The sequence below is a fragment of the Momordica charantia genome, assembly GCF_013281855.1.
Source record: "Momordica charantia cultivar OHB3-1 chromosome 1 unlocalized genomic scaffold, Mcharantia_2.0 BLBB01000001.1, whole genome shotgun sequence".
Classification (NCBI taxonomy): domain Eukaryota; kingdom Viridiplantae; phylum Streptophyta; class Magnoliopsida; order Cucurbitales; family Cucurbitaceae; genus Momordica; species Momordica charantia.
The window spans coordinates 11,999,569-12,011,164 of NW_028275157.1; the positions used below are offsets into that span (position 1 = coordinate 11,999,569).

The following is an 11,596-nucleotide window of genomic DNA, read 5'->3' on the forward strand; positions in this document are numbered from 1 at the left end:
TTGCAGGTTCGAATTTCATCCCTCTTTTTTTTAGTGTACTTTCAACCTTTGGATCATTTTAGTCCCCATACTTTAAACTTTGGTTCAGTTTACTCTCTGTATTTTGAAAATGTTCATTTTAGCCCCTATATTTTTAAAAAGTGATCATTTTGATCTCTCTTTATAAAAATTTAACACATAGTTTACGCATAACGACAACTCTTTAATATAAAGTAATGTTAACATTTGAATAAATATATTAATTTTAGTGCCGTGTTGAAATTGTGATATAAAAAATGAGATTAAGAATAAAATTAAGGGACTAAAATGGTCACTTTTTAAAAGTAGAGGGGCCAAAATGTACATTTTGAAAGTACGGAGACTAAAATGAACCAAAGTTTAAAGTACAGGAACCAAAACGTAAACCAAGGCTGAAAGTAAAGAAACCAAACTAGTATTTTAACCAAATAAATACTTATTGATTCTATTGTTAAAGTCAATTAGTGATCAATAATTTTATATATATAAAAAAAAACTATATTGCTACTACTTTATAAAATATTATATTTGTAATTACTTTTATAAATATTCATACTTTCAAAGTACAAGCCTAAGTACTTTTAAATTAACGAACTGGGAGTAGAGGCGAGGAAACTGTTTTCATTAATTGTATTGTTTTAATAATTATAATTAATTTTCTTTCCCTTTCCTTTGTTTTTCTTAAAATTTAATGTGTTGGGCATGAATTTAGACTTGGACTAGAAAAAGAAACAATTGGGCTTTACCAACTTTATATATAATAGTAAGAATTAATAAGAATAATTAATAATAAGAAAAATATTTCTTAAAAAGTCTTGGGTTGGTGGGATATCCAACCCCATCCCCAGTCAGGGACTCAAGATAGAATCCCTAGTTCGACTCTCGTACCGATCAAACCGGGGATTCTCGATTCCGCAAGTTATTTTACCAACATAAATGAATATTTTAAAATATTTTAAAAGTATAAAAATCAAAATAAACAAAAGTTGAAATTGCATGTCATATACCATTTGCCTTGTACAAGAGACCGGTACATAGAGACTAAAATAGGATTTAAACAAAAATAATAATTTTACAAAAACAAAAAAGTTAGAACAGGACAAGAAAGATCAGATTAAATGAAACCTTAAACAATAATAAAATTTTGAACTTCAAAATGATTCTTAAACGTTAACCAATAAAATCTAAAACATATGGAAACTAATCCTTAGTCAAGCAAATCTGAAACTGCTGTCTTTCTAAATACACTAACCTGACTCAACTGCGTTGACAAAGCTCTATTAATATTTATGTTGTCTGCTTTCATTCGTTCGCTCATCCCATAAGCTGGAGCCTTGGCGTTTATATAAGCCTGCAACAGAGCCTGAAACTGGCGTGGCCTACTTACGTACCCTGCCTCTCTCATCAGGTGGAACATTTTCTCTGCGTTATGAATGTCTCCCCGTCCTGCATACTGATCTAAAATTGTCATGAAAGAACACTGCATTGGCTTCATTGAGTTCTGCTGCATTGCTTTTTGCAGCACGGAGTCGGCCTTTTCGACGTCTCCTGCTTCCACGTAAAGCTTCACAATTGCGTCCCAGGTAAGGGGGCCAATGTGACAACCGTTGTCTGCCATCCGCTTCACGAGATCCTTCCCCTTGGCTAGCATTTTATGGTCTGCGTAGACCTTTAGCATCACGTGGTATTGCCTCGTCGACAGCTTCTTCCACGTTTCTAGCATCTGATCGAATACCGTTTCGGCTTGTTCGATATTGTTTAGCTTTCCCCAAGCAACAATGGCAGACATGCATTCTTCGATTCGAGGATCCAACTCACAGACCTTCCAAACTCTCTGGACTTCATCTGCCATTTGCATTACTCCATAGAGAGGAAGTAGAAAGCGACAAACCCAACGCTTCTTGTTCAGGTCATTTCCCTCGATCTCCTTGAGAATTTCCACAGCTCTCTCTTTAAGTCCACTAGAAGCATAGTGTTTAACCATGATGGCTTGTGTGTTGATGTCTGGTTCAATGCCATCAGCCTTCATTGTCTCAATAACTTGGTCCATTCCTACCATGTCATGGGATTGACCTTTGGCATCAATTAGTATCTTATAAGTGAAGAGAGAAGGCTTGACGTTTTCATTCTCCATTACTAATAAAATGTCTGCAATTTTCTTCTTGTGGTGTCGCTTGTAAAGAAGAAGCAACTGGTTGCAAGAAAATGCAGTGATTGAAAATCCTAGATCCTTAATTTGATTGAACACTTCCTCTGCTTTATTGACGTTGTTGGCAACAACACAATTTGCCAACAGCGTTCGGTAGATTGTCTCACCTCTGCAAGATTTTGGGATTTTCTCAATGTAGCTTTCAGCTTTTGGTAAGCCACATACTTTTGCTATCAAGTCGATGCGAGAAGCATAATCTCTCTCGATAAAGTCGAGACGCTTATTTGCCTCCAGCCACTCTGATAACTGCAAAACCAAAGCATCAAGAGTGTATTCAAAATGCCATAAAGAAGTTCTTTAATTCAACCTTAAAAATAATTGTTATGCCTCAGCGTCACAATTGAAATAGATTCTTATCTGCTAGCTAAGGGTAACCAGTTACCCACCAACATTAGTTCCTTCTTCAGTATTATTATACAAACATATAATTTTTTTTTTTAAATATCCGTGAGTATCCGGACCAGCTTGCACGCACCTTGACAAATAGACAACCGCCTGATCCTACAACATTTGGTGCCGAGAGACACATAGGAACTCATTTTATGTTCCTAAATTTATATCCAGAGTAACAAAAGGAAATAACTACCATAGTTACAATCATTTATTAGAAAACCAATATATCCTTCCGGAAGACTGAAAATTTGTAAATTTAGGAAACTAAACCATATTCTAGGTTTGGGCAACAACCAAGGCAACAGAAAGAAGGAAGGACGAAAAATGAAAGTAAACTCTACAGACTGCCTCATGCAAACATGGTAAAAAAATTTCAGAATAAAATAACAATTGTTGGGTTGTAGCTATCACACAGTTTCAACTACAAAACTTGTTATACATATAATATGCAGCATAAGTCATACAACAAGCAACCACCACAATTGTCACCTGCCACATAATTGAATAACTATGAGGTAGCTGCAAAAAACTAAGTAACAAACAGTTCTATCCTGATTTGTCAACATTAACAGGCAGATGTTAACAATCATTTCACAGTCCACACATCGAAGGGTGTTGCACATGGTACCAGACACTCCTTCTGTGGAGAGGTCTTGGGAAGAGGTTTGGGACGTGGTTAGGTTCAATTTTTGTTTGGGCATTTGTTTCTAAGTTGTTTTGCAATTATCCGTTATGTCTTATTCTTTCAGACTGGAGTTCTCTTCTATATTAGTTAATTTTAAGGACTCCTATGGTAGGGCTAGTTTTTTTATATGCCCTTATTTTTCTTTCATGTTTCTTAATGAAAGTTCGGTTTTTCATTTTAAAAAAATGATAGCAAGGTACATGTACTGAAAGAAGAAGAAATGTGAACTTGAATCTTGTTCTTTTTGTGATGGGAGTAAACCGTGGAATGAGACAAGGAGCTCTATAAACATTAAAAACAGACAGACGTTTTCCTTCTAAAGCCTCAGAGGCGATGGAAAATAAATCAAACAAATTATAAATAAATAAATATTTATTATAATGTACAATCGTTGCATCTGATGGTATTCACAAGCTTAAGAATTGTATGCTAATTACTCAATTCAAATAGGATATACTAAATATGTTATTTTCTCTTTTTGTTGAAACCAAAGGAGGCTGAATTTTCATGTATGGCATAAGCCTAATGTATTCTACCTGAGTCTTAAACCAGAAGGCAACAGGGCAAGTTTCAAACAATTGGATATTTAAATAAAATGATGCCAAATCACCTGTAGTGCCCTTCCATAAAGTCGACGTTTACGAAGATTAAACATGGTTAACGATATCTCAGATCGGTTTAAGTCCTTCCCTTCTCTGACCCATTTATCAAGAACATTATGGATAGACAAGCCTGGACTGCTCATTATGGCCTGGAAAAGCTCCGAGTGAGCCCTTCTATTTAGTGGTCTTCTTTCATCCACATCAACTGCAGTCTCTGATAAATCCAGATCATTCTGAGAGGGCCCTGCAGAATCACGATCATCATCATCAGTGAGAGGATCAGAGATGAACAACTCATCATCCTCTAAATCAGCAGCCTGAATTGGCTTTATTTTGGGGGGTGATTCGAGTTCGGAAAACCCATCTTCCAACTCATCTTCCTCCCCGCTACTTCTTGCACCGGCTCGTGAAGAAAGACAGCGCCTATCTACACCATGATTTGAATGTCCGTGAGCTACATTGTGAAACCAATTTGAAATTCGGAAACTATCAGATAAGACATGGGAAGTAGCTATGCTGTGGTTTACATCAGCGCAAGTGGTCAATGCATCTAATTTAAGACAAGTATATGAAGCTCCAACTCCAAGTACTTGGTTCCTGAAAGCAATAGAAAGTTAACCACCAAATTAGGCCATCTCAAATATGAGATGTGAGCATGACAATAACCCTTTATTTCTTAGATATATTTACATACACTTTAAAACAAAATTATAAGAAGAATTACAAGAGAGGAAGACCGCAATCCAAAGGAGTCAAAGGAAACCTCTCCAATTGGACAAAAGAGAATAGAAACTAGTGATGGAAAAGCGAAAATAAATGAGCAATTACAGAATAAAATAAGCTAATCTAATGCACAGTTGGAATAACACATGTTAAAATTCGGGACAACAGTATAAATTCAGCGCATACGCAGCAAGAATTGGGAGCCTGGAACAAATTCACAGACATGGCCGGTGGAGGGTTACTCATTTTCCAGTTCCATTTCTCCAAATTTAAGCTCATATCATGACATTCTTACAAAACTCAAACTTAGATTGTTCGTCCCAAATCTTGGCAGTCCATTTTATAAATGGGTTCTCACTTTTTAGTAAGAAACAGAGATGGGTTGCCAAAGAGATGGAAAATGAGAGCGATCCTTATGAAGAAGACCATTATGTCGCCTGAAAGGACTTCTTCTACGGCAAGGAGAAATGGAGGAATACCTGACGGGCGTAGAAGCTCGACGAAGAGCCCACATGGTGACCGGAGAAATGGCCGGAAAACAAAGAAATTGGGAGCTCTACCGGCGGAAATGAGAGAAGATCGGAGCAGTGGTGATCAGATTGATGGGCAATGAAGGATTGTGCTCTTAAACCCTAAAACCCCTCAGAATCTACAATTGTTAGTGGAGGGGATATACAATGATATAAATTATATCAGCTTTTTATTCAAAAAAAAAAAGGATTTTATTTGGGCAAATTACATTTGTTTCCCAAAGGAATTACACTTCTTTTTTCCTCTCTCTGTATTAGTTTTTTTTTTTTTAACTTTTAAATGGTCTTATTAGTATTTGATACTTAGTCTTTATTTCATCGGTGGGTTCAAACTTCTAATCTCAAGAGGAGGAAGTTGCCTTTTAAATATGCTCGTGTTGACTTATATAAAATGTTCCTAAACCTTAAAGATAATTTTATTTCAATTATGTCTCAAGCATTTCAAAAATTTAATTTCTACCTTCAACCTTTAAAATTGTTTAAAAAATACTCTTCCATAAATTTTTCTACTAAAAATGAGAAAGCGATGCGGCGATGAGTGGTAAAAAAAGTACATAAGGTACATATGGTTCCAATTATGCTCTTGAACTTTAAGATAAGTTTCAATTATGCATATCTCTTTCAAAAGCTTCATTTTAACCATTAATCTTTAAAAATGTTTTAAACCGCTAAAGTAATAGGTCAGTGGTAATTGACATGTATCTCCAACCATGAGGTTTTGAGTTCAATCCCTCATCTCCACATGTTTTATTAAAAAAAAAAAGGTTTTAAACCAATCATTCCACTCACTTGCTTGTTAAAATGAGGACAAAAATAAAATAGAAATTACATATCGACACAAATGACAATCTAATGATTTTAGTCAAATTCAAAAGAGCATGGGGTTTAGAGAGAAGGTTTTGCAAGAGGAATATATTCTTGAGATAAAAGTTGTGGAAGAGTAGGTTCGTGGAAAGCTTGGATCGAAAGCTAGGAGAACAAAAGTCCCCTGAGATGGTGGTGCTCGAGGCTTTGAGGTTCAACCTACCTTGAGGTCTCAAGGTCGAGTCCTGGACTAGTGACAGTATTGCTTAGACCAAGCAACAAGTTCTGATTATAAGAATCCGCTAACGTAAGCCACACGACATCGATTCTAATAAATAAATAAATAAATCTTGGAGAACAAAAGTAAAATGATTTATTGGCCGAAGAAGGTAATTTTTATCCTCAAAAGTAAGAAATTTATCGAGTTATTCATGGTCACTAGGTTTTGATTGTCTTGGATTTCTTTGTTAGCTCTAAATTTCGTCAATTGATCATGTTGTCCATGGTTTGCATATCCCCTCGAAAATATTGTTCCTCTTGAATCTTTTAATTGTGAGGGCAGGAACCATATTTTTTTCCTAACCGAAAACTCTTTTCCCTAAATGACAATCATGTTTTAACGTAACTAAAACCCTTAAATTTTCTTTACAACTTATACTCTTTTCATCCCCATTTTAACACAAAAAACGAAGGTAAGGATTGTTTTGAACAACTTCTAAAAGGAATCTAGAAATCAAAAAGCGAAATATTTATCCAAACAGAGATTTGTGAAAAATTGATTATGAAACAACCCAATTTGGTAAGATCTAAAATGTTTGGCACAATCATGCCCAATTCCGAATTTTCCCAAATCCTTTTCTTTAACTTTCTCACAATCAAGAACACAAATCGGACTACTTTGGCTTGGCCTATTGAAAACAAAAATAATGAAATGTTCTCAACAGTCAAAGACAGAGAGTTTGTTGATTGGACACATGGCGGTTTGGTGAGGAATAACCACAAACACCTTTTGCTTCTCAAAAATTTCTTCAATTCAAAGTTTTGTATCATCAATCATTAATGCCATTCATGATTTTTCTTTTAATTCTCAGGCCACTTCTCACTGCTGCTACTACTAATCTTCGATCCAAGTTCTTGTCCTTCTGCGGATTCAATCCATTTTGGTTCTTGTTCGAGTGAATCGAATTCGAATCACTGTTTGCGTTGCGCAGTTAACCCTTTTTTCTCTTCCGCTCTGCAAATTCAATGGCATTTCCCAGAGCCCAGAAGGCAAAACCCAAGCCCAGATCCCCACTCTTCTTCTTCTTCGTCGCCCTCGCCGCCATTGCCTTTCTGTTCCTCTTTTCCTCTCTGATTTCTACCAATGGGGCTTCTTCTTCTACTTTTTCATCCTCGAATTCTATTCAGAAAATCTTCAGATTCAATAATGTGAACGAGAAGCCGAAGCGTAACCGGCACGTTTTCAGTGCGAACGACAAGTTCTTGTACTGGGGCAACAGAATCGACTGTCCCGGAAAGCATTGCGAGTCTTGCGAGGGTTTGGGTCACCAGGAGTCCAGCTTGAGGTGTGCCCTTGAGGAGGCCATGTTCCTCCGGAGGTAATTTCTATGGAGTTCTTCTAAATTCTGGGGTTTAATACTTACTTTTGGGGATGCTTTCTCCTTGTTTTATTTGTTTGGTAGAAGTGGCTGCTCCAAGAATTGACATGATGATGTTCTGTATGAAGGAATTTTGATTTGGATTGTTGTAGTTCTGACACTAAATGGGCAATTCTCATATTTTGAAACTCATGAGATCAAAGAACTCTGCATTGGCATTCAACTTCTATTGCTTGATCACTGTAGATGTTATTGCTCTGTCACTTTTTCTTTGTAACGTAATGAATTAGTTCAATGCCCTTTTGATCGGAGCATTATTTATTGCTTGAAGGCTTTTGTATAAGCTACTTAGGCAAGTTGCTTCTCTCTCTCACTTTTTTCTTTTGGTGCAGAATATTCGTAATGCCCTCTAGAATGTGTATCAATCCTATACACAATAAGAAAGGGATTCTTCATCAGTCCAACAATGCAAGCTCAGAGGAAAGGTGTTTCTTCCTTCTAATACTTCTTAATCGTATAAATATTGTACCTATGAAATTTTGAATGAACATATACTTGATGGTAGTTGAAACTGTATTAGATTGGTCCTCTTCGTGCTTCAAATGAAGATGAAAACTGCCTTACATAGCCTTACATATATATATACACACATATACATACATACATATATATGTATATATATATATAATCGTTTGTAGAAAAAAACACAAAACCTGAACTTGTTTCTCTGCATTGCAGTTGGGAAGCAAAATCTTGTGCCATGGACTCTTTGTATGATATAGACCTTATTTCTGATACTGTACCAGTGATTTTAGACAACTCAAAACTATGGTATCAGGTGCTGTCAACTGGTATGAAATTGGGAGCTAGAGCCGTTGCCCATGTTGAGCGAGTTAGTCGTGCTGAACTCAAAGACAACAACCGTTACTCAAATCTTTTGCTAATAAATCGGACTGCCAGCCCTCTTTCATGGTAAATCAAACCTTGGGAAATAAAATTTTCAGTTCAGTAATCAAAACGTTTGGCCTCCATTCTTTTTTGTGGAGTTCCAGGTGTTACCATATTATAAATCAGTAAAAGCTTAAAGAAGCCTATCTTTGTAGTTTGTCGTTTCATGCATTTCTTTGTAACTTAGTATGATGGTATTTCATTTTAAGATCCTAAATTACGAATTATTTGGGTGTTAATATCATGATAACTTTTTAGGTTTATGGAATGCAAGGATAGAAACAATCGCAGTGCCATATTGCTGCCATATAAATTCCTTCCTTCAATGGCAGCAGAAAACTTGAGGGATGCAGCTGAGAAGGTATTTTATGAAATCATATTAGGTTCTTTCTTTTGTTTTCCATTGCATAGATATTTTTACTCTTCTATGATAAAATTACAGAGAGCCTATCAAAGTTGAAAACTGTTACCTTATTGCTTTCGAAACCTGGTTTCGATGCATTTCCATATTTATAGTTTGGTGTTTTAAAGTTGTAGTAGATGCTCGGCTTCAGTGTTATAAGATTTGGTATTTGGTTAGTTCTGACTTTCTGGATACTTCTAAGTGTAAACTTGCCACCCTAGAAAATATAATTATTAAGCTCTTGGTCGATTGTAGTTTATAAAGACTTACTTCAGATAGTTTTGGAAACATATAGCAAACCCTAATTAAAGACTAGTGAAATGATTTTTTATTAATGATAGCCTGGCTATCTGGGATGACTTTACTTTAGATACTCTTGAATATATATAGCAAGCCCTAGTTGAAGACTCCACAATGATCTTTTATTAACAATAACCTGGATATCGGAGGATGTCACTCCTTGCGTTATGCTTATGGCTCACCCTTACTAATTCTTAGGAAGCTTTGTGCTCTCTAAGTGGAGCTTCGAGAGACTTCAAGGGTTTTAAATTATTTAGTTTTCCAACCCAAGATGACTCACAAAATGATCTGGGACCAGGCAACAAAATGTTTCTGATAGACCCCAATTTTTATTGTTTTTATACGCTCGAGTGTGTGGGCTAGCTAAACTGCACCTTACTAATCTCCTGGGGCAACCACAGCGCTTAACTCTACCCAGGTTGCCTAGGAAACTAGGATTTTAAATTCTGTGGGTGGGTACTATAGTTTAAACTCATTTCCTCCGAGCCTTTAGGCCTTAATGACTACTAGGCCATCTTAGGGTGGTTCTGATAGGCCCCAATTCAAGACTTCCTTTGAGATAAAATCCCAAAGTTCCATCATCCAAAGTACTAGGAAAGTCCGTCTTTTTGTGTCTTTAATAAACGTCTATATTTTGCCATCATGCCATGGTTCTATAATATGATGGTGTTTAAAGAATAGTATAACAGTTCGAAGACAATGGTGAACAGTCTGTAGATTTCACAGTTCAGTGGTTTCTTTAAGCTGTATACAACCTCTTGCTGGAGAAAGAAAGTTGTAAGTAACCATTATTTGGATAGTTTTGTGGAAAAAATTAATATGGATTTTTATGTTAGTGGTGCCCTCTTGGGAACTGATCAGAAGGCACATAAATGATTGGGAATCTTTATTTCTCTGTTTCTATTCCCCTTTTATATTACTCTATGTGCTATAACTCTGAGGAAAAGATTTAAAAGTTTTTTTTTTCCTTTTTCAGAATGGCTCTATAAATAATGGTCTGTCCCCCAAAATCTTATTCATTGTATTCTGTGCAGCATAATTAATCCTTCTATATTGATAATTGCCAATGCATTTCATCCCTCTCTCATTTTATTGTTAATCCTGAAAAGACTATCTGATCATTAGATCAAGGGGCTACTCGGTGATTACGATGCCATCCATGTTCGTCGCGGAGATAAAATAAAGACCAGGAAGGACAGGTTTGGTGTTGATAGAAGCTTACATCCTCATCTCGATAGGGATACACGGCCCGAGTTTATGCTAAAGAGACTTGCAAAATGGGTAGCTCCAGGCAGAACACTTTTTATTGCATCGAACGAGAGAACTCCTGGGTTCTTTTCGCCCCTGTCTGCTCGGTGAGACCTTCTCACACACTTTTTTGATTCACTAGAGTTAGAGCTGAAGGATTGATTCGTTGCCATTTAGTAGTAAAATTCAGACTTCATTAAAATGATCTTCCTTGTGTTCTGATAGACTAATAGATCATCAAATGACTTGGTTTAGTTGTGTGTCCTTTTACGCGCGAGTTCCATTTTTAACCAAGAATAAAGAACAAAGTGTTTCCTCCATACCGCCTTGATTCTTACCCGGCTTTTGCAGGTACAAGTTGGCGTACTCCTCAAACTACAGCCATATTCTTGATCCCATGGTAAAGAACAATTATCAGTTGTTCATGATCGAAAGGCTCATCATGGCAGGTGCAAAGACGTTCATTAGAACGTTCAAAGAAGATGATACAGATCTCAGCCTCACCGATGACCCGAAGAAGAATACAAAGATATGGCAAAAACCCGTCTACACAGATGATGAAGAAAAAAGCTGAGGTCTGGCCCGAGTTATTTCTCTTAAGAAAATTTCATGGAGAGATCTTTTTGTCCATGTTAATGCCAACCAACAAAAGGCTCTCTGATTGCTCATTGAAAAGCTTTCATGGTGAAGGAGAGGTGGATGTTTGGCCAATGTTGTAAATGTGTGGTATAAATTATGATCCAGCCTTCTGAATTTTGCAAATTGGCATTCCTGTTATTGTCCACATTTATTTTTTCTTTTTTCCTCCCATCCTCCAATTTTACTATTAATTTTGTGGCCGATTCTGTTTTTGTTTTGTTTTTGTGTCTTTTTTTTTTAAAAAAAAAAAATACTTTTTTGGCCCTTCCACCCGAAGCTTTAGTTTGTAACAATTTAGTCTTTGTATTATTAAAATTGTAACAATTTAGTCTCCGAACTTCATATGTAATTCTTATTGTAAAAAATGTTAAGGTTTAATAGGATCTCTTATATATGTAGATGAATAATAGTATGAGAGATCAAAGGTGTGTATAAAAGTCCATAATAAAAATCAACATTTAAGTTAATAAAGACTAAGCAAATTTTTTATTATATG

General features: G+C 36.0%; 2 protein-coding genes across 3 annotated transcripts; one reads left to right on the forward strand and one right to left on the reverse strand.

The window, feature by feature from the left end:
- Positions 1 to 1,107: 1,107 nt before the first annotated feature.
- Positions 1,108 to 5,305, reverse strand: LOC111021326 (pentatricopeptide repeat-containing protein At1g80270, mitochondrial). 2 transcript variants are annotated; one of them, XM_022298233.2, is made up of 3 exons: positions 5,110 to 5,305; positions 3,916 to 4,504; positions 1,108 to 2,473 (listed from the first exon to the last, which is right to left on the reverse strand). In XM_022298233.2, exons 1-3 carry the CDS (start codon positions 5,142 to 5,144, stop codon positions 1,226 to 1,228), a joined length of 1,872 nt encoding a protein of 623 aa, XP_022153925.1. In that variant the 5' UTR covers positions 5,145 to 5,305; the 3' UTR covers positions 1,108 to 1,225. The 2 variants fall into 2 exon arrangements, with proteins under 2 accessions (XP_022153925.1, XP_087983958.1); XM_088127832.1 differs by lacking the exon at positions 5,110 to 5,305 and adding an exon at positions 4,989 to 5,074.
- Positions 5,306 to 6,798: 1,493 nt separating this feature from the next.
- On the forward strand, positions 6,799 to 11,301 carry LOC111021332 (uncharacterized). Its single transcript, XM_022298250.2, has 7 exons — positions 6,799 to 6,949; positions 7,056 to 7,562; positions 7,955 to 8,047; positions 8,301 to 8,534; positions 8,769 to 8,871; positions 10,339 to 10,568; positions 10,813 to 11,301. Exons 2-7 carry the CDS (start codon positions 7,210 to 7,212, stop codon positions 11,033 to 11,035), a joined length of 1,236 nt encoding a protein of 411 aa, XP_022153942.1. The 5' UTR covers positions 6,799 to 6,949; positions 7,056 to 7,209; the 3' UTR covers positions 11,036 to 11,301.
- Positions 11,302 to 11,596: the final 295 nt, after the last annotated feature.